We start from the raw sequence: 23,609 nt of genomic DNA on the forward strand, positions 1-23,609 counted from the left end.
TTTATATTTTCTGAACATGTTTCTAATCCCATATGCTGATTTGCAATTCTATTAGATGAATTTCTGTTGGAGAAATACGAGCCCAGTACTGTGCTTAGACTCCTCATTTTGCCAAGAGAGTTCAGTCCACTCTTCAATTTATTCAAAAGCAGACAGACTAACAATGCTAGATTTTGGTCTGAGCCCATGACCAGCATGCGTCCAAACTGAGAATCGATGGAAATTGGTCCTCGGGCCTTGTCAATACACAAGGCCTGAGCTGCCAGCACTGGTCGCACCTCCACAGGCAGCTCGCCCGAGTGAAGACATCAATGTCGGGCCACCTGCCTTGCCAGCAGCGGCCCTCGGGTAAGTCCTGGGGGGGGGAGCCATTGTTATTCCTGTAGAGGAGCACTCCACAGGAAGTTTTTTATTAAAATAAACAAAATAATTGACACCTACCTTTTCATTGGCGGCTGCGAGGGCCACTGAAGTATCCTGAACATAAGGCTGCCTCACTCACCGCCAGCAAATTTTCTTATAAGGTCCATCAACAGGCGGTAGGCTCTAAATTTACATATTTAAGGGGCCTGACGCCTGTTTTAGGCACCCACCCTGGACACCTGAAATAAGAGCCCCACGAATTTAGCAGTGGGACCAATGCATATGCAGATTAAGCGCAGGCCGTCCCACTGCTAAATTTGAATGCTTTGCACTCATTTTATGCCCAAAAAACGGGCACAATGCAGACCAATTTCTACCCAAAGAACCAATGTTATATTTGTATTTCACTTCCAGTCCAGTGTATCTTGACATTCTCAAGACTCATCTGCAAGATTTCCCATCTGTAACAGTTTGGACTGCAACCAAGTTTCAGTTTACCCTGCAGCACTGATAAGCTACATCTGTTGCAGAAATTTGCCAGTTTAATTTTCTCTGCAGAAGAAAAATTAAGGTTGGAAAACTATATTGAGTGATTTCAGTTATTGCATATTGATGTGGAATTAAAAGCAAGGATCAGGTGTGCTGGAGTTGATGATTTATTAAATATAAAGGTTTGTTTGTGCAAGTTATTTCTCTGGATAGGGCACTGAAGGCAATGTGTGTATCAAGGCATCAGTGTGCCTTCAGGCAGTGATTGTTCATTGTGTTGTAACATATGCTAACATTCATCATATATGGTTTGCTCAAAATGACTGTATCTGCATTGAAAGGCCAGTGACACGGCATCTAGGGGTTACGGGGAGCAGGCAGGAAATTGGACATGAATTTAGATTTGAGGTTAGGATCAGATCAGCCATGATCTTATTGAATGGCGGAGCAGTCTCGAGGGGCAGATTGGCCTACTCCTGCTCCTATTTCTTATGTTCTTATCTGCTGGAAGAATGTCAGGAAACCTGAATTATAAGTGTAGAATTCAAAAGTGAGCACCTACATGGGTCCTAGTTTGTCGAAGGTCTCCGTGGAGGGTTGATTGTAACAATTTGTAGAGGATGTGTGGCTACCTGCAGTGAAATGTAATACAATTCTGCATAAATTAAACTGCTTAGATAGCTTTATTCCCACTTAGAAGTTGAAGGATTTCGATTTGTTTCTGTTAACATTGAGCAGCTGCTCTCGCCACAGGGGACAGTGGAGAGAAATTTGCATTGTTTGAAACCTGGAACAATGATGAAGAATCTTCTAATCTACTGTAGTACCTAAATGTTTTTGTACAGCATTCATAACCCACTGTCAGTACAAACGCCACCTGGGATTCAACAGATTTAGCTATTTAATAGGTGTCTTTCATCCATAGTGATGAGACAGGCATTTCCAGCTGCAGTCTCCCACCATGGGAACTCCTGATTAAAAAAAGGGAGAGCATTTGTTGGGCACAAGTGAAAATGTCACCACATTTAAAAAAACATTTCACATATGTGAAACCTCTTCAAACAAAACTGTGAAATGAACAAATCTGGTGGTTGATTGATCAATAGGTTGTCCCTGTACATGAGTTTTCTTGGAAAACTCAATACGGCATGATGCACTTATGAGTTATGGTTTCATGCTTGTTAAAATGAATTGTAGTTTAATGAGCTGGGAATATTATTCTCATTTCTGTCCTTGTAAACCTCCTTTATGTAACTCTTGCATTTAATTCCATGTTTAAAAAAAAACTTGAATGGAGAGCATCTTGTTTTAGGGTTTGTGATCAAAAGTTTGTACTTCAGGCTTTCACTGCATTCTGTTGAAATTCTAGTTATATACATATGAAGCACACAATGCATCATTGATTTGTTTCATATACTGTATATTTTCTAGCAGCTTATAAGTTTGTGACAGTTATGCAAAATTCATAACCACATTTATTCTAAACAGAATGCTTATGAAAAGTAACCTTGGTTGAGATTTATTAAATATGTGACGAAGATTACATCTCGTGCACCAAAGTGAAAATGAATGCTGTTTCCTAAGTTTATGAACTACCTTTACCATGCGAATGGGCACATGGTTCACATTAAAAAAATGTGGACTCGAGCTTTCAATCGATTTACAGTGGAAGGGCAGATACAATACCTGAAATTGCTATTTGTAGATTGGGCCCTAATAAAGTTTTTTTTTCCCCCCCTTTCCAGTTACCAGAAATGCTACACCGTCCAACAGATAACCGTGGTCAGGCTAAGTTTGGGCACTTTGCTCTACAGAACGCTGGGATGCTCTGTGGGTTTACCATCATGCTGCTAATTGCCATTTTTGAGGATCAAATTGTAATCCACTTCTAACGTTGAACAGTTCTGATGACAAATAACGTATGGTCTTGTTTGCCTTATATGTAACAATTCAGTGGTAAATGGATTTTGCAAAGCAAATTGTGACAGATATTTGTTAGCACAATAGATTACTTTTCACAACAGCTGCTGTTCGTAGGTTGGTTTGATGCACGGTTACCTCCGTGGTTCAGTATGGAAACTTAAATAATCAACTTTTTTAAATGTCTGTGGAGAAGACAAAATCAATGCTTGAATAAGTATTTAGCACAGTTAGATCAGGATAAGTGGCGTATTTGTAACAGCTGTTTAGAATACTTCCTTTCGCATGCATTGTGTTAGGTGTTTGTTTATGGATGGCAGTCACCAACTGTAATGCCATCTGGATTCATGGTGCTGTTTTTATGAGATCACATCTCCAGTGTCACATATACACAATTTAGCAGATTCCAATTTAGTTTTAAAAATTGTATGTGTGTTATTACTTAATTGCTGACATTGTCCATTGGATTCATTTATCATTCAATTTTAACATTCCTCCCTCAGTTGTAATACCTCAGAACCATGTTTGCTGTCTTAAGTGATCAGCTAGATTGCTTGCTGTATGTATTAATTTGGAGTTGACTTTTGTAAGCCCATATTAGCCTGTCACTGTGTGACATTTCCCTTTTTGTCACTGTTTAAATCAATGTAATCGATCATATGTGATCAAGTGCAACTGGCCAAAATATGATAAATGTGAGTTAGTGGATCCTGTGATTCTTGTGGATGTTGATTATTCAACCTAATAATTCATTGTTAAAGCCAAAGATTATGGAACCTAACCAGTTAATTTGAAGTTTAGATGAAAAGTTTCAGTGTTAAGGTACCATAGACTTTGTGTTTCTTACAAGTGAAATTAAAAAGCATTTTGTTTATCACTAAAGAAAAGTTTTGATGTTATAAGCCTGTATTATACTAATATGTATGAATGAAACTGGTTCTTTGAAGTTTTACTTAATAAATTCCTGACAACGCAAAACATTTGATTTATTGTATTGATGCTGTAATATGCTGTTTGAGTTTTGATGTATATATAATGATAGATGGGTATACAGTCAAAAAAATTAACTTAAAATTTCTGCAGGAATCCTACCAACAAAATTGATTAGCCAGAAATATAAAATTGGGAAATAGAAAGTGAGTGCTTTCCCAAAATCCTAATTGTTACACAATTGAGGCAGATATTTAAGAAAATTTTCACCAGCAAGACTTGTTTCAAATACAAATTGAGGTTTGAGCACTGAACATATTAGTAAACTTCAAGCTGTAATGTAGTGCACAAAAAAGCATTATTATTAAGAATTGAGCTGACAGAGTAGAGCAACACCGCGGCCAATCCAGTGTTCAGGGGGCTGGTCAGAAGGGATGCGCATAGCAATCACAAAGTTAGTGGAATGTCCAGTTGTGGATAAAGTACCCCTTCTTTCACTGGTCTTGTAAACTGGGGAGATGTAAACAGGCTGCTGAGAGATTTCTGACCTTTTACAAGGCTTTAGCCACATCTGTCAAAGAAAAGCAAAAAGAAGATAAATTATGAAATACGTATTGAACACATATGTAACATTGTTGATGTGATTCAAAAAATTTGTTATACAGGGGAGGGAAATAACTTGAGGTGTGAGAAAAATAGTGCCGTTACACATTCTGGTTAATCCAACATAATTCATTTTTGGCTTCATTGATGTAAGGGGTGTCAGTACTAAGGAACAAAACACTGGTCTTCTTGAAGCGCTCTCGTATCAGGTATGGCACAGGCTAAATGCAGAGTAAGGCTCCCTTGACGCTAGTTTCTATATTCCTACCTCCGTTCTAAGTATGAAGTGTCAGGTTGGTGCAGAATTAGCTGAGCTCGGAAATAGGTGGCAAGAGAACTGTGGTTGTACGTCCAAGGCATTGCACAAGCCAGAATACCTCTCATCCCATGACCATCAAAATATGTGCAGAACAAGCCTGAATATGGCCCCTTCTGTTGCAAAACTGCTTAGTCTGCCTTTTTTAAAAAAAATGCTTTGCATAATTTTAATTTTGTTTACAACCTGTTGGTAATACTGTTACACAACAAATGTAAAATATATGTTCAATGCATTGTAATCTCTAGTGTGAAGTGATACATTTTGGTAGGAAGAATGAGGAGAGGCAATATAAATTGAGTGGTACAATTTTAAAAGGGGGTGCAGGAACAAAAAGTTCACATACACAAATCTTTGGTGACAGGACAATTTGGTAAAGCTGTTAAAAACGCATATGGGATCCTTGGCTTTATAAATAGAGGCATATAGTATGAAAGTAAGGAAGTTATGGTAAACCTTTTTATAAATCATTGGTTAGGCCTCAGCTTGGAGTATTGTGTCTAATCTTGGGCATCACACTTTAGGAAAGATGCCAAAGCCTTTGAGAGGGTGCAGGGGAGATTTACCAGAATGATACAAGGGATGAGGGAGTTCAGTTATGTGGAGAGACTAGAGAAGCTGGGATTGTTCTCCTTAGAGCAGAGAAGGATAGGGGGGGATTTAATAGTAGTGTTCAAAATTGTGAGGGGTCTTGATAAGAGTTGATGGGAGAAACTGTTTCCACTGGCAGGTAGTCCCTTTTTAAGGGGTTAAGTGGGGTAGAAATATAGAAAATCAGAAAATGGCAGAGGTGTTTTCTGTTCTTCAATTCAGAGTTCGCAAATGAACACTACAGACAAATGTTGATCCAGTCATTTCACTTCAGGAATCTATAGCATGTGTAAGCATATATTATGTGAAGCATATATTATGGAGAAACTCAAAGAATTAAATAAATAACAGGATGCCTGGAGCCTTTGGCATATGCCCCGAGAATATCAGAGTCTATCTGTGGGCAGTGGGAGTACGTATTCTAAGCCAACGAGAATTGATTTCTCTGTGTTTCTAGACATTGATGCTTTTGAACTCGTGAAGAAATGGTCATCGGTAACCAGTCATCGAACTTTTCCTTTTCAGTGCCACTGATCATGCCAGATGTAGTAAGACACTGGTTTGGTCTGATCCCTGCTGCTTGACTGCAACAGTAATGATCAGAATTTGGAGTCCTGCCCTTGATTTTTTTTTTAGCCTTCTACTACTTAATTTCATTCTGGAAAGCTACAGCGTACTCCATTCTGAACATTTCATAACTTCCAACTGTCACTGGTGTCTCAAGAATTCACTTTTAACGTTTTGTGTAACTAAATATTGCATCAAATTCCATCAAACTTTTTTTTACAGAACTACAAATATACACTTTCATTTACAAAACCGAATGCTACTTACTACAGGCAATGTATCATAGAGAATTTTGGGATATGATTCCGCCAGTTTTCCACTATGCCTATCCCAGCGTGCTCCATCTATAAAGAGGCCTCGTACGTAGACACCTATATATATATAAAATTACTAGTTTTAAATTTTGCTGACCAAATGCACAAAAATCTAAACTCTATTAGCAGCATAGATTTAATAAAGTCCCCAGGTGCATGATCTCAAATGAAGTTCTATACTTTTTGTCCTTTTACTGTTTGAAATTAAAAATTGCACTTAAAATTGACAGCTACTGCTGAGTTTGTTTTATTTATAAACAGTAAGCAGAACTGAAAATTATTAGAATTAATTTATCATCCCTCTCCTTCCTGAGATTAGATCCAAGCAATGACTATCATGTGTTTGTTATTTATGATTTTACTCCTTTTTCCCTCTTTTCGCAAACGTGGTATTCTTGACTTTGGGTCTTGAGGTATGCTTGTAGGTTCACTGATTCCATCAATTTGATTTTCACTGAAACAAAAATATAGCACATAGATTTTGATAATTTAAAAATTGTGCAGCTAATTGTGGGACTCAAGATATCGATCACAAAATAGATGTGGAGAAGCCATTCATTAGGCCCATGCTAGTCATCCGTCCAGGAAGAGTCTAATTTGTCCATCGCGTCATTCCCATAACAAGTGCCCTCTGCTACTACCCTCCAAATACAAAGTATTCCGGCCAACATTCCTCCCTCAACCAACAGCACCAAAAAAAATTATCTGGTCATTTATCTCATTGCTGTTTGTGAAATTTTGCTGTGCACAAATTGTGTTCCAAAGTTGGCTGTGAAGTGCTCTGGGACATCCTGAGGATGTGACAGGCACTATATGCATACAAGTTCATTCTTCTTTCTTTACTTTGTACTTTAAGTAGCAGTTGTTCGTGTGGAACTTTGTCATGTTTTTGGAAGTCAAGGTATATCGGGGAATTGGATAAGGACCGTTTTTGGGCACAGGTAGCGTGATGCGCTAGCACCCCGTGCCCAATGACCCCTCCACAGGCAGTTTCTGCCAGCCCGAGGACGAACTTGCAATCAGGGTTCCATTCCAGGCCTTGCACGTGGAATCAATGCAATTTGCACTTTCCACCAACAGATGGAGCCCAATCTCTTAAAGGGAGGATGTTTCTTAGATATCTCTTAAAGGTAGCTGGTACCTGTTATTTGCTGAAAATAAAGGTCTACTATCTGAATGAAGATCAGACATCCCACACGTAAAACACAGATGCAGGTCCCATACCTATGTTTACACACTGATGAATTATGTTAAAACATTGAATAAGGGTTGCGCACTACGAAATCCCATATCCTCCAATCTGCAAGCCAGACCTGACCAATCTGCCGATCTGAGTTTGTACCAGGCCTGCGAGAGTGCGTGGACCAAGGTTCTCTGCTGATGCGCTAGAGACCTTGGTGCAAGAGGTGGACAGAAGGAGGGAGATCCTATATCCGTGGGGGGGGGGGGGGGGGGGGGAAGACAGGACAAAATCCCAAAAGGCAGCAGGGGATGAAGTCAATGCCTGGCACACAGCATCATGAACATAGATGCAGTGCAGGAAGAAGTTCAATGCTTTGACACGAGTGGTCAAGGTGAGTGAGGTCAACTGTCAAGTGGCATGTCCTGCCAACTATACCTCGAGCCGCATCCACGACTCCACGCACTACACCGCCCCCCCCAATCACCCACATACCAACAAACTCTTTCCATCAGTACTCAACTCTTCCAATCAGATGCTTCCTCTCACCCTTACACGTTACCACTGTTTCATGCCGCCTATCCACAACTCACAGGCCACACATGCTGGCAGCTATTCAACCATGACAGGCACATCACTCAGACACACATCCCACTTTCTTGCAGGAGAAGGTGGCGCATATCAGGAGGCAGCAAGCGGCAGTGGCATTTAGCCCCTCGAGCTTGTTCCGCCATTCAATGAGTCCATGGTGGACCTGTGACCTAACTCCATATACCCGCCTTAGCCCCATATCCCTTAATACTCTTGGTTCACAGAAATCCATCAATCTCAGATTTAACATTCACAAGTGAGCTAGCATCAACTGCCGTCTGCAGAAAAGCATTCCAAATGTCTCCCATCCTTCGTGCGTAGAAGCGTTTCCTAACTTCACTCCTGCACTTCCTGGCTCTAAAGGTCCCCGCATCCTAGTATTCAAGTCTAAGAGACCCCCAAAAACAGTTACAAATGTCTCGGCAGCCAGAAGCAATAATCCAGCCACTATCCTATAAATCCTGCATGGTCCCTTTAAATACTGCTGCTGGGGGGGTCCTCCAGGTACTCTAAGACACGTTAAGATGGTCGGGGTTAAGACCGTGCATTGAGTTGAGCATTAAATCCCAAAATGTTATCTATCTCTTTAAATCAGTGTTGCACACTGATCCATTTTCTCCCTACTTTACATGCTTCCGGCGTTCGGTATTTGGGCATAAGCTAACTCATAGAATAGAATCATAGAAGTTTACAACATGGAAACAGGCCCTTCGGCCCAACATGTCCATGTCGCCCAGTTTATACCACTAAGCTAGTCCCAATTTCCTGCACTTGGCCCATATCCCTCTATACCCATTTTACCCATGTAACTGTCCAAATGCTTCTTAAAAGACAAAATTGTACCCGCCTCTACTACTGCCTCTGGCAGCTCGTTCCAGACACTCACCACCCTTTGAGTGAAAAAATTGCCCCTCTGGACCCTTTTGTATCTCTCCCCTCTCACCTTAAATCTATGCCCCCTCGTTATAGAATCCCCTACCTTTGGGAAAAGATTTTGACTATCTACCTTATCTATGCCCCTCATTATTTTATAGACTTCTATAAGATCACCCCTCAACCTCCTACTCTCCAGGGAGAAAAATCTGTCTATCCAACCTCTCCCTATAAGTCAAACCATCAAGTCCCGGTAGCATCCTAGTAAATCTTTTCTGCACTCTTTCTAGTTTAATAATATCCTTTCTATAATAGGGTGACCAGAACTGTACACAGTATTCCAAGTGTGGCCTAACTAATGTCTTGTACAACTTCAACAAGACATCCCAACTCCTGTATTCAATGTTCTGACCAATGAAACCAAGCATGCTGAATGCCTTCTTCACCACCCTATCCACAAATAACAGAGGACCCAGCACCGATCCCTGAGGCACACCGCTGGTCACAGGCCTCCAATTTGAAAAACAACCCTCTACAATCCAATTTTGTATCCAATTGGCTACCTCACCTTGGATCCCGTGAGATCTAACCTTATGTAACAACCTACCATGCGGTACCTTGTCAAAGGCTTTGCTAAAGTCCATGTAGACCACGTCTACTGCACAGCCCTCATCTATCTTCTTGGTTACCCCTTCAAAAAACTCAATCAAATTTGTGAGACATGATTTTCCTCTCACAAAACCATGCTGACTGTTCCTAATCAGTCCCTGCCTCTCCAAATGCCCGTAGATCCTGTCTCTCAGAATACCCTCGAACAACTTACCCACTACAGATGTCAGGCTTTTCCCTGCCGCCCTTCTTAAACAAAGGCACAACATTTGCTACCCTCCAATCTTCAGGCACCTCACCTGTAGCTGTCGATGATTCAAATATCTCTGCTAGGGGACCCGCAATTTCCTCCCTGACCTCCCATAACGTCCTGGGATACATTTCATCAGGTCCCGGAGATTTATCTACCTTGATGCGCGTTAAGACTTCCAGCACTTCCCTCTCTGTAATATGTACACTCCTCAAGACATCACTATTTATTTCCCCAAGTTCCCTAACATCCATGCCTTTCTCAACCGTAAATACCGATGCGAAATATTCATTTAGGATCTCACCCATCTCTTGTGGTTCCGCACATAGATGACCTTGTTGATCCTTAAGAGGCCCTACTCTCTCCCTAGTTACTCTTTTGCCCTTTATGTATTTGTAGAAGCTCTTTGGATTCTCCTTTGCCTTATCTGCCAAAGCAATCTCATGTCCCCTTTTTGCCCTCCTGATTTCTCTCTTAACTCTACTCCGACAATCTCTATACTCTTCAAGGGATCCACTTGATCCCAGCTGCCTATGCATGTCATATGCCTCCTTCTTCTTTCTGACTAGAGCCTCAATCTCCCGAGTCATCCAAGGTTCCCTACTTCTACCAGCCTTGCCCTTCACTTTATAAGGAATGTGCTTACCCTGAACCCTGGTTAACACACTTTTGAAGGCTTCCCACTTACCAGACGTCCCTTTGCCTGCCAACAGACTCTCCCAATCGACTTCTGAAAGTTCCTGTCTAATACCATCAAAATTGGCCTTTCCCCAATTTAGAATTTTAACTTTTGGGCCAGACCTATCATTCTCCATAGCTATCTTAAAACTAATGGAATTATGATCACTGGTCCCAAAGTGATCCCTCACTAACACTTCTGTCACCTGCCCTTCCTTATTTCCCAAGAGGAGGTCAAGTTTTGCCCCCTCTCTAGTCGGGCCATCCACATACTGAATGAGAAATTCCTCCTGAATACACTCAACAAATTTCTCTCCATCCAAGCCCCTAATGCTATGGCTGTCCCAGTCAATGTTGGGAAAGTTAAAGTCCCCTACTATTACCACCCTATTTTTCTTGCAGCTGTCTAATCTCCTTACATATTTGCTCCTCAATTTCCCGTTGACTATTTGGGGGTCTGTAGTACAATCCTATCAAAGTGATCTCTCCCTTCTTATTTTTCAGTTCTACCCATATGGACTCCGTGGGCGAACCCTCGGATATATCCCCTCTCACTACTGCCGTGATGTTCTCCCTAATCAAGAACGCAACTCCCCCTCCTCTCTTACCTCCTGCTCTATCTTTCCTATAGCATCTGTACCCTGGAACATTGAGCTGCCAGTCCTGCCCCTCCCTTAGCCATGTTTCAGTAATAGCTATAACATCCCAGTCCCATGTACCCATCCATGCCCTGAGTTCATCTACCTTGCCCATCAGACTTCTTGCATTGAAATAAATGCAGTTTAATCTAGACTTCCCTTGGTCTTTGCCCTGCTTTCTCAGACCATCTGTCCGGTCATGTTTTGTACACTCTCCCTTACTGCTTTTTGTTTCTGTCACCACTTTACTTCCCACTGACTTCCTGCATCGGTTCCCATCCCCCTGCCACTTTAGTTTAAACCCTCCCCAACAGCACTAGCAAACACTCCCCCTAGGACATTGGTTCCAGTCCTGCCCAGATGCAGACCGTCCAATTTGTACTGGTCCCACCTCCCCCAGAACCGGTTCCAATGTCCCATTTGCTACCCTCCAATCTTCAGGCACCTCACCTGTAGCTGTCGATGATTCAAATATCTCTGCTAGGGGACCCGCAATTTCCTCCCTGACCTCCCATAACGTCCTGGGATACATTTCATCAGGTCCCGGAGATTTATCTACCTTGATGCGCGTTAAGACTTCCAGCACTTTCCTCTCTGTAATATGTACACTCCTCAAGACATCCAAGATGGCGTCTGGCGCATGTGATGCTGGAAATGTGTGTGTGCATCCAAGACACTATCTTGGATGTCGGAGAGGCCTTGTAGGCACCGAAACAATGGGTGCTACATGGCCCAATGTAGCGCCCACCATGTCTTAGGGCTTTTCACAGTCCATTTGGGATGCCACTTTCACAAAAAAATGAAGTCGGTTTTTATCCTACCTGATGACTAGAGGAAGTATTCATTTAGCATTTTAACTATCATGTTTAATCTCAGTTTTGTCCATTTCTCAGTTTGTGATAGTATCTGAACCCTTGGCCTTTAAGGCACTCCTAGTTATAATAGAACAATTAAAAAAGGAAGCAACATTTTTTAAACACATGGCATATGTATTGATTCTTTGAAAGCTGCGGACTTACAACATCATTCAATTCAGGGAGACATAGTTATGGGTTGGTGGGGTATATCTGCAACATAAAGGGAATCTTTCAGAGATGTGAGACTATACGAATAAATGGAAAGTTTGTAATTAAGCATTAAAACAATAAACTGAGAACACAGAGCCCATCAAAGGTTACCCTTCTGAAGTTTTGGGAGTAAACAGGTTCTGATAATGCGGACCAGAAGTCCACTATTTATGTGCATGCACAATGTTTCCTATCAGGTATTCTGTTTATGCCACCTGGATTACTGTAACAGTCTCATGTTATTTGTGGATGTTTGACAGTATAATGAGTTTGCTGATCAGTGGACATATGCAGTATGGCAATAGAGGGTTTATGCCACCTGGATCACTATAACAGTCCCTTGTTAAAATGCTTAGTTTCCCAAAAACTCTGTTCATAAAATGTTATATTGTACAATAAATTACCACAGTTTATGAGGTGATTAAAACAATTCAATCAAGCAATAATTCCCAACATCCCCCTGAATAACAGCCCAATGAAAGAAAGTAAAATTTGCATTTATATAGCACCATTCATGACCTAAGGACCTCCCAAAGCGCTTTACTGCAAATAGAACTTTTCAAAGTGTGGTCACTGTTGTAATGGATGAGACACAGCAAAGTCCCACAAACAGCAATGTGACCAGGACCAGATAATCTGTTTTTAGTGATGTTGGTTAAGGGATAAATATTGGCCAGGACACTGGCGCAACTCCCCTGTTCTTCGAATAGTGCCATGTGATCTTTTACATCCACCTGAGATGGCAGACAGGGGCCTCGGGATAATGTTTCATCCGAAAGATGCATCTCCAACAGTGCAACACTCCCTCAGTACTGCACTGGAGTGTCAGCCTTTTTGTGCCCAAGTCTCTAGAGTGAGACTTGAAGCCACAATGTGCTGACTTAGAGGCGAGAGTGCTACCCACTGAGCCAAGGCTGACACCATTGGGTGAGGGATAAAAATGGGGAGGGCATATCCAAATCATTATCACAATATGATGAGATCAGTATTTGTGCAAACCCAAGTTTATTTAAAGTCTTCAAAGATTGTTCTTTAATATAAAGAGCTGATTGGTTTCAAATTGAGAGCACAATCTTCTGAAGAAATGTAGCACGTATAAGAATATAAGAAATAGAAGTAGGAGTAGACCATACGGCCCCTCGAGCCTGCTCCGCCATTCAATCAGATCATGGCTGATCTTTGACCTCAACTCCACTTTCCTGCTCGATCCCCATAGCCCTTGATTAACCTTAGAGTCCAAAAATCTATCGATCTCAGCCTTGAATATAATCAATGACTCAGCACCCACAGCCCTCTGGGATAGAGAAGTCCAAAGATTCACAACCCTTAGTGAAGAAATTCCTCCTCATCTCAGTCTTAAATGGCCGACACCTTATCCTGAGACTATGCCCCCTAGTTCGAGACTCTCCAGCCAGGGGAAACAACCTCTCAGCATCTACCCTGTCAAGCCACCTCAGAATCTTATGTTTCAATTAGATCATCTCTCATTCTTCTAAACTCCAGAGAGTATAGGCCCATTCTACTCAATCTCTCCTCAGAGGACAACCTTCTCATCCCAGGAATCAATCTACTAAAAATTTGTTGCACCCCCTCTAAGGCAAGTATATCCTTCCTTAGATAAGGAGACCAAAATTGTACGCAGTACACCAGGTGAGGTCTCACCAAAGCCCTGTACAATTGTAGTAAGACTTCCTTACTCTTGTACTCCAACTCCTTGCAATAATGGCATGTTGGCCTTGCAATAAAGGCCAACATGCCATTTGCCTTCCTAATTGCTTGCTGAACCTGCAAGCTAACTTTCTGTGTTTCTTGTATGATGACACCCAAATCTCTCTGAACATGTGTCCTGTAACAATATCTCAAAACTTTTATCTACCTGAGATTTCCACCTGCAAAAAATAAAATTCCACCACACAGTCGACACATTCAGTTTTACTGAGAATCGTTACCTAGAACATCCACATATTTAATTAAAGCCAAAGCACCAATTAAAGATGAGAGACACAATCAGGGAATTTATAATTTGTTAGCAATTACAATTACTAGTAAACAATGAAGATTAGGAAAAGAATCATATTGGGTCAGGAAACACAATCAAATGTAATTAGTACAATCAAAGAGACGAATGAAAAAAGACTATTAAACCCATCTGGATTATCCCATCATTTAGGTCGTGTTCATACTCTGCATAAATCTATTTGTTGCTCTCTGACCATTTAAATTAATGGATAGAAACCTATGGTTTCTCGACCAGCACTCTCTGCGAGAAATCAGGGAATTCTTCATGCAGAGGGCAGTAAACATGTGGAATAGCCTACCCAGGGAAGCAGTGGAAATGCTATATGTTTATTAAATTTTTGGCAGACAAGGTATCAAAGATAAAGAAGTCTGTGACCATTGGGACCAGCCGAGTGAAAGTCTGCAATTCTGTATAGTCCTATGCTCCAAAGGAAACTGGGAGATTTGGGTTGGGGGGGTGGGGGGTGAGGGAGTTAGATTAAGTATACCTAGTGATGCATAATGGGTAACACTGGCCTCCTGCAGCTTGCTTGATTGCCATAGGAAGTTGGAGATGAATTTTCCAGTTTTTCTTGAAACTGATCATAGGTTTCTTTTTGCTTCCACCAGAATTAGCATAACAAGGGATTGAGGAGGATGTTACATGTGGCTGCACCATCGAAGGGGGTAGGGTGTCCATAGATGTGCCTTTTTCATCTTTCTTTTGGTATGTTCACAATATACTACGAAAAGAAGCCAAAAGGTCTAAATCTGCTCTGAATGAAACAAAACTAAGCAAGAAAGGCTCAAGCATGTTTTTAAAATCACAAAAGTAACTGATTGTGTGGATGTGAAGAAGATATGCGTATCCAGGGAAAAATACTGGGGATATAATTATAAGCAAAGAAAACATGTAACTTAAGGAGTAACCAATTCACACTTTCAAGGTATTAACTTTGCGACTAGGCTACTGTCTACTGCAGTATGTGAGGAGTCAGATGAAGAAAACATTCAGTAAGTAAACAAACATAATTCTTGACTCAACAGGGTGTAGAGGGTTACAGGCTTAGCAGTAATGTAAGGAAATGTAAACTTTAATTTTGCAACATTTTCTTTAAAATATCTTCTATTTAAAAAAAGGCCTCACGTTGGTTTACAACAACAACTTGTATTTGCATAGCACCTTTAAAGTAGAAATTGTCCCAAGGCGCTTCACAAATGGAATCAGTCAGGAAACAGGTGCTGACCTATGAGAGACAAGAGTGATGGACGGGTGGGACTTAGTGACAACATGATGTGTGGCTATGTTTAGGACAAGTTGGAGGATGATAAACCAGAAGAGGGCGTTGGAATAATCGCGTCTAGAGATGACAAAAGCGTGGATAAGGGTTTCAGTGCCAGAGGGGCTAAAGTAAGAGCAGAGGTGGGCAAAATTACACAGGTGAAAATAGCTGGAAATATTGTGCAGGTAGAAATATTGTGCAGGTGAAAATTTAGTTGCTCAGCTTAGTCTAACTCAGGAAGCTGCAACTAACTAAAGTCACACTGTCTTACAAAATAATACAGCACATTTTATAAGTATTCACACCACACATCAGCTTTCTGAAAAACTGTCAGTAAAATTGCTGCTGTTTGCAATTTCCTTTTTATGCATTTTGTTTTAGCTCTTGGCATTCATAAAACGCAAGGTGAATGTGCCTCATTCTCCTGTCATTCAAGGTGAAGTCTGCAAGCAACATTTCAACACCATGCCTTCCATGTCTTAAATGCCACTTTTAATCAGTTAGTAGATTTTTGGTTAATTCTTGATTTTATTCTGCCCTCTGGTTCTATTCCTTGCTGTGCAATTATCTTTATACGTTTCCTCCTATGTCTCCATTACACAGTACCCTTTTTGAATTTCATTTCCATTTTTATTTTCTTCCTGCAACGACATTTAAGGCCTATGGCAACACAGTTGTCAACAAAGTTAAACATTTTATGTACTGTCCTCAGAAGTTGGCGATTTAGTTTGTTATAATGAGATGTTGGCTAATAAACGTCCCATAACACAATGGAAACATATATGCTTATAAAATGTACTGTATTATTTTGTAAGGTAGTATTTAGTTAGTTGCAGCTTCCCTCAATTAGTCTAAGCTGAGCAACTAAATTTCCACCTGCACAATATTTCCAGCTATTTTCACCTGCGTAACTTTGCCCACCTCCACCCCTACTTTAGCCCCTCTGGCACTGAAACCTTTATCCATGCTCTTGTCATCTCTGGACTTGATTATTCTAATGCCCTCTTTCCTGGTTTATCATCCTCCATATTCGCAAAGCTTTTCCTGTTGTACTCTACCGAATGACAACTTGTCATAAGTGGAGATCTTGAATAAGAGTGGTGCACATTGGCTGGCTTTAGTGATATACAAAAGATTGCATTTCTTGTCCATTATGTTTTGTTCAATTCAAGATCACACTTGTGCAGAAACAAAGATTTTGATTCAATTGCAGTATAGGCTTGTCCTGTCACTGATACTGTTCTAATGAAAGCACAGACCAAAATGTTAATCTTTTTTTCTTTCAGATGATGATTGGCTTGCGATGCATTTCCATCATTTTCTATTTTTATTTCTGTGGACAGCATTGCTGTCAACCTGAGAAATTTCATCCTGATTTGGAGCTTTAAAGCCCACAGGACTTTAGCAGCCCCCTTTTGTAAAAAAATGATGAAACCCATTTGTCGTTCTTTTCTGTAAAAGGACTAATTTTCTTGAATGCATTTTAAAGAGAAATTTGTTTTGTGATTTAACTAATTTGTGTTCCAATGAATTTGCTCTCACTTTCTCTCAGATTGCTGCAAAGCAATATTCTGCTATCATCCTGCTGGTTTTCAACATGAAAACATTGGCTAAGACCAAAGATTTTCTAATTACTGGCATACTGAGAGGTCAGGACAATTACAGCACTTCATGGAATTAATTCCTAACTATTGAATCCCGAATCCTGCAAAATCTACAGAAATATAAAAAAAAGAACAGCAGTTTTATAACGTCTGCACCTAATTACAGAAATGTCAATCTGTAAGGAAACAGAGCCAGTTGATGCACTGCAGCAACTCGCCAAGGCTTCTTCGACAGCACCTCCCAAACCCGCGACCTCTACCAACTAGAAGGACAAGGGCAGCAGGCGCATGGGAACAACACCACCTGCACGTTCCCCTCCAAGTCACACACCATCCCGACTTGGAAATATATCGCCGTTCCTTCATTGTCGCTGGGTCAAAATCCTGGAACTCCCTTCCTAACAGCACTGTGGGAGAACCGTCACCACACGGACTGCAGCGGTTCAAGAAGGTGGCTCACCATCACCTTCTCAAGGGCAATTAGGGATGGGCAATAAATGCCAGCCTTGCCAGCGACGCCCACATCCCGTGAACGAATAAAAAAAAAAATATTACAGCATGAAAGGAAACTAAGCCCTACATCTGGTCAGCTAAAATCAACGAAAAAATTAATACAGCGCTTTGTAATTTGTGTATCTCTACAAGTGGTAAAACTATATTTACATTAAATACACAAATCTCTGACTGTCTCCTAAAAATAGCAAACCATCATATAGTGGACATACACAATGATGGATTTAGAGCAATAAACCATGAATGACATCAGGCCTCGTATCTCACAGGTGTCAGTGGTCTGCCACCACCTGATAGTTTATGTTTTCTAATCTAGAAGTATCTCATTGTCTATTCTGTTTGTACTGTGCTTGTTCTCAGTTTTATGTGACTGCTCTAAAAATAAAAACTGCTGCAGTTCTTGCAGTTTGGCATGATACCCATCAATAACAGATCAGAAATCACTTCTGGAAAGGGATACAAAGGCCTAGAAATTTGTTGACGCTGCGCCCATTTTACAAGCGTAAAATGGGAGTCTAAGCGTCCAATATGGTGGGTGACGTGCGCATGCATATTCCACGCCAGAAGTGCGCCGCCCGCCATATTGGTGAAGGCAGAAAAAGGGGCACCCAAGGCCTGCGCCTGAAACAGGCATTAGGTCCTTTACCAATGCAAACAAGGGGCTTAATGCCTGTTTCAGGTCCCCTTCTCGAAATTGGTCTGCCCTGAACGATGGGCCAGCTGTCGTCATGAAAACCAGGGCTACCTGCAATCTAACCAGCAGTCCTTAAAGGGACCATTGGAGGCCAACACTAAAAAGATAATTTGTTTAAAAATACATACCTGAATGTGGAGCCGGGAGGAGTAAGAGTGCTGCTCCCAGCTCCACAACAGTGCCATAAACTGGTGCCAGCCCCCACTCGACCCCTTCCTGATCACCACCCCACACCCCTCCCCATGACCTACCTGAGGGCTGCTGCGGGCCCACAGTGGCCCGAAATTCAAATCAGATTCACCAGAAAGTTGTCTGGAGATGCCAGCTCACCGGTCTCATGTAAATGAGGCATGTGGCCCAATATCGGATGTGCCTCAGGTCTACACGTTCTGGTGCAAGGCTCGTTCCCTGTGTCCAATTCGCACCGGCCTGTCGGAGCAATCCAATTTCTAGGCCATAAACTGCTGAATGAACATTTATTCCATGGGCATGGACAACAATACCTGATGGTGCTAATTCACATCAGAGAAATTAAAGCTCTTAAAGCACATACATGAATTTTCAGCCTGTGAAATGTCCTATTAGAGGCAGCCTGGAGCAACTTTAAATCTGTTCTAAGCAGCAGCTATACAATACGTAGCAGATTAACTTTGTTGATAATGGTGCTACCAATATTACTAAGGTTTATGAGGAGGACTTTCACATCCTGCTCATGCTTAACACAGCTAGGCACACAACATTTGAATATTTCATTTTCCAAGTATCAGTGAATTATGCACTACTCGCTCATTATAATATATGCTAATAAGGAGGCATGGCACAAGATGGGTAGGTTAAAATGAGAGATCTAAGGCACAGCTGCTGCCAGAATCAGCGGAGACGGACGGAAGTGAGGAGTTTCTGAGCCTGACCTGTGTGGAGGGTTTAACTGGCAATTACTGCAGTTGGCAACAGGTTTTTGGGATGATTTTGATTTGGCAATCTGCCTACACAACCTTGGACTTACTTTTGACTGCTTCTGGCAATGTGAGACCACCATGAGATTTTGATCAGGGAGAGCTTTTCAGGAGCAGGTATGGCATTATTATGGGAGAGGAGGAACAGCAACAGAGGATGGAGGAAAGGAGAGGGAGATAGCATCCCAACAGATATTGCACCCCCTCCCCCAAAAGATACACCGGCAACACAGCTCCTATGAGGACCTTAGTGAGAAAGTGTGTACGCTTCACCAAAGGGGCTACAGGGAGATCTGCCACCTACTGCAAGAGGTCCTGTAATCACGCTCATCTGCCCACACCGCTCGCTCTGAGGCTGTGAAGGTGATGACTGCACAGGATCATTTCAGGCAGCCACAGGTAATTTCCATATCATCGACCAGGCTGCAATTCTATCAAGTTTTTGTTACATGACTGATGCGCTTTGCAGGGGAGCTGGGGAATTTATCAACTTTGCATCACAGCAAGGTAGCAGATAGATAGGCCATCCAGTTTTGAAGGTTTCTAGCTTTCCCAAGGTCTAAGGTGCAATAGATGGCAGCCATGTTGCTTTCTGAGCTCCTAAAGATAACCCCTTCAAAGTACTCAACAGGAAGGGCTTCCACTCTCTGAACATACAGTTTTTGTGTGACAACATATTAGGGATCCTGAATATCAATGTGACGAATACTTGCCACGATGCATTCATCCTTCAAAATTGGCCCTTCCTGACCTCTACAAGGAAGAAAATCAAGTAAACGATGGCTTATAGGTAACAAGGCCAACCCCCTGCTTGAATGGATAATGACGCCACTAAGAGTGGCAAGCGGTACAACCTTCTACCAGAATGATCATCGAGAGGACCAGAAGGGTCTTAAAAAGTTACTTTTGTTATCTTGACAGCAGGTCAAAAAGGAGCTCTGTAGTATGCTCCAGCTTGTGTGCTGTGCATAGTTGTAGCCAGCTCTGCCATGCAAAAAACGCCTGAATTTGGACATTCCTGTGGCTCCAGCTGCTTTGGAAGTGGAAATAGAGAGGAGAGCATCACGATGACCTGCACTCCTCAGTGATTGCTGCGAGAGGCATCAGAGCATAACTGATCACTGAGGTCGTCTTTTCGGTTTAACAGTTTACTTTTGTCACCAGTGCCTTAACTCCTTCTCACCTTTAAAGAAAGGATTAATCCTTCAATCTAGTAACCATCCTAAAACACGACAACACGTCAGACCTCTTTCCCTACATGAAAATGCCACTAATCATCATCTGATTGAAGAAGTCAGCACCAAATAAACGCACCCTTCTCTGTCTGACTCTAACTTCCACGAATAACAAAGCACAACAATTGCATGTTCTATTTTAATATAACAAAAGTCTAAACTAAAGTGCAACCTGAGGGCCTGTATTGTGAGAGGTGTGTGGCTGCTCATGTTCCACAAAAGGATCATGGGACTGAGGTGGCCTTCCTCTCATGGCAGTTTGCTCCAGGGAGGGAGCTGCTTGCTGCTTGCATCTCTGGAGCTTGTTCCTGGGCAGCCTGGTTTTCCCTTTTACTTCCACTTTTGGCAGGGGGTTGGGGAGTGGGGCAGACTAGAAACTTGGCAGGTGCTGCTGTACTGAGAGATGGTAGCCTCACACTGGTTAACTCAAGCCATTGCCATTCCACAGGGTCCTGTATCTGTGGTCCCACCGATGAGCGGATTGGCTAGTCTAATGGCTGCTATCAGATGCTGAAAGCTCTGAGAGACAGCAGAATAATGCATCCTCGCTCCCAGGTTCTAGAAGCCTATAAGCAGGACATTGTCCATTCAGTCCCATACTGTCAGGGCAACATTCTGTGCTTCTATGGAAGTGGGGGCAATGACTGGTCCCTGGCTACTTCTTAAGTGGGGACATGCTGCAGATTCCAACCGAAGCTACCTCACACTCCATTGGCATCTGCAACAAACAAAAATCATCCCTTGCGTTGCCGCAAATGAACGTTGTAGACACAAGAGGTTGACCTCAGACCCTGTACGCAAGTGTGATATTCCTCAGACATCCTACTTTTCAGGTGAGTACCCTATGTGTTCTGGATCCCGTGACTCCAAAGTCATAGGCAGCTTTCTCGGCCTCCATCCAATCCTTACTCTGCCAGCTTGCTCATGCTCTGTGAATCACCCATTGCCACATCCTCACTAGCACTACCTAATTCCCCCCCCCCACCAGGTGAAAGTATCTGAGCTGGTACGTGATAAGGAAAAAGTACGTGAGATGAGGTGAGATCTTAGGGGACAGAGGAACTCGGGGCAGGAGTTGTTGTAGGAACTCTCTTTTGGACACGATCCTGACTTTCTCTCCCTCTTCATCATCATCTTCCTTGCCTTAATCATCCTTATAATCCATAAGGAAGAAGTTGCTCTTGTCCTCTTCTGCCCCTACACCTTCCCCCGTCCCTATTGCTGTGATGGTTCTACAGGAAAGGATGGTAGAAGTTAAGAATGGGTGAAAATGACCCCAGTGGAAACCAAGGGATTAAAGAGATAGAAAAGTAGGTGGAAGCTTGTCGCTGTGTGATGCTTCACAAAAATGCCATAGCAACTGTGTAGGTTTTCAGTTCAACCTAGCACCAGGACTATGCTCTCAAACCCTGCCATCTACCACAGCAAGAGCAGAGTGCTTCTGCATCAGCTCTGTGGCCTTCGCCTAATAGGGGATGAGGTCTTTAAAATCAGGGATGCCCTCTCCTGTGCCCTGCCTCTCATGGGCATTGGACACCAGTTTGTCCTGCAACAAGTTTGAGTGAATTAGCTGAAGGCTAGCAGTTGAGGAATGGGACAGCCGAAGTAAAGGATGTGGTGGTATCATCCTAATATAATTTTAAGGTTGGGCATGCAAGTAATTACTGTTAGGTAAGATGGGTACCCAAACTAGAACTGGCTTTTTAAAGACGGCATTCTAATTTCCAAGCACCCCAACACAGCACTCCCATTTTACACACTATATATGCCAATGAATCGTCCAGCAGATATGCAAAAACAGCGCTCCAGACAATTGATGGCAACCCATGGCTCATTGGTGTAAATGCGGTGTAGCTCACCGAGTGGAATTTCAGGGTCAACATTTCGAATTTCAATGAATCATCGAATTTTACAGCACAGGCCATTCAGCCCATTGTATTGTGTCAGCTCTCTGAAAGGGCTGTCCACTTTGTCCCATACACTTTTAAATTTTTCTTCTTGAAATAATTATCCATTTCCCTTTTAAAAGCTGTTATGGTTCTGCTTCCATCACTGTTTCTGCTATGGCATAGCCCTGTACATAAAAGAAAAATTCTCTCCCTTCATTGTTTTGCTATGATCTATCTTAAATTTATGCCCTCTAATTACTGACTCACTGACCAGTGGAAATAGTTTTCCCCTATTTGTTTTATCAAAATCCCTCATAATTTTGAAGAGCTCTATCAGATCTCCTCTAATACTCTCTGTTCTAATGAGAAAGGCCCCCATTTCCCCTCATAACTACAGCCTCTCATCCCTGAGATCCTTTTTGTGATTCTCTTCTGTACCTTCTCCATAGCATCTTCCCTAAAATGGGGTACCCAAAACAAAGCACAATATTCTAATTACAGCCTAACCAATGATGTGTATTGATTTAACATTACCTCTTAGCTTTAGTACTCTACACCCCTATTTATAAAACCAAGGATCCCACATACTTTTGTAATATTTTAACAGCTTCTCCTCCAAATTTTAAAGCACTGTGTATCTGAATCCCTAAGTTTCTTTGCTCCTCTACTCAGTTTAAAGTTTCACTGTTTACTCTCTATTTCCTCTTCTTATTCTTCTTCCTAAAATGTGTCATCTCACATTTATCCACAATAAATTTTATTTAACATCTCTTCAATCTACTAACCTGTCTATGCCCCCTGAAGCCACTTATAATCCTCATCACAGTTAACTACTTTTGCGTTGTCTGCAAATTTTGCTATTGGATCCCTTATATCCAAGTCCAGATCATTTATATATATTGAGAAGAGCAATGGTCCCAACACTGACCTCTGGAGGACACAACTGCTTACATCTTTTCAGTCTGAAAAACATCCATTAACCACTACTCTCTGTTTCTGTCCTTTAACCAACTTCCTATCCATGTTGCCTCATCTCTTTTAATCCTGGGTGTGTTCATTTTATCAACAAGCCTCCTATGTGACATTTTTATCAAATATCTTTTGAGGATCCATTTATACAATATCTCCTTTACCAATAGAGTATTATTTCCTGAAAGAACTCTATTAAATTTGTCAGACACAAGTTGGCCTTTACAAATCTTTGTTAATTGTCCTTAATTAACCCATGTCTTTCTAACTCTCTAATGTATTTTTTGTACTGCTACACTCAGCCATGCAGTTCCAAAAGGTAGTAGAGCAATGCCAGGGCAGGTTACATGGCACGGAATAACTGTCTTAGAACAATTATTTGGAAATAAAATGAAAACTTGGTCAAGAGAATTTCAGTGGAATTGTTAACGGGTGAGTTTCCGTATAAAGGAATTGTCAAGAAAGTTGTCAAAAGAATATGTCACGGTT

At 41.7% G+C, this 23,609-nt stretch overlaps 2 protein-coding genes across 6 annotated transcripts in view; one reads left to right on the forward strand and one right to left on the reverse strand.

Annotated features, from left to right (window-relative positions):
• The window catches only part of slc39a10 (solute carrier family 39 member 10), a 97,094-nt gene extending 93,344 nt beyond the window's left edge, over window positions 1-3,750 (forward strand). For all 5 annotated transcript variants that reach the window (XM_067987767.1, XM_067987766.1, XM_067987765.1 and 2 more), the window contains exon 10: window positions 2,598-3,750. In XM_067987767.1, coding sequence (XP_067843868.1) covers window positions 2,598-2,744 — 147 coding nt within the window. In that variant the 3' untranslated portion in view covers window positions 2,745-3,750. The remainder of the gene's footprint in view (window positions 1-2,597) is intronic.
• Window positions 2,289-23,609, reverse strand: part of dnah7 (dynein, axonemal, heavy chain 7) — a 338,773-nt gene continuing 317,452 nt past the window's right edge. Inside the window, 2 exon segments of the mRNA XM_067987762.1 lie at window positions 2,289-4,273; window positions 6,047-6,150. Coding sequence (XP_067843863.1) covers window positions 4,067-4,273; window positions 6,047-6,150 — 311 coding nt within the window. The 3' untranslated portion in view covers window positions 2,289-4,066.

This window comes from Heptranchias perlo, chromosome 7 (assembly GCF_035084215.1).
Source record: "Heptranchias perlo isolate sHepPer1 chromosome 7, sHepPer1.hap1, whole genome shotgun sequence".
Taxonomy (NCBI): Eukaryota; Metazoa; Chordata; class Chondrichthyes; order Hexanchiformes; family Hexanchidae; genus Heptranchias; species Heptranchias perlo.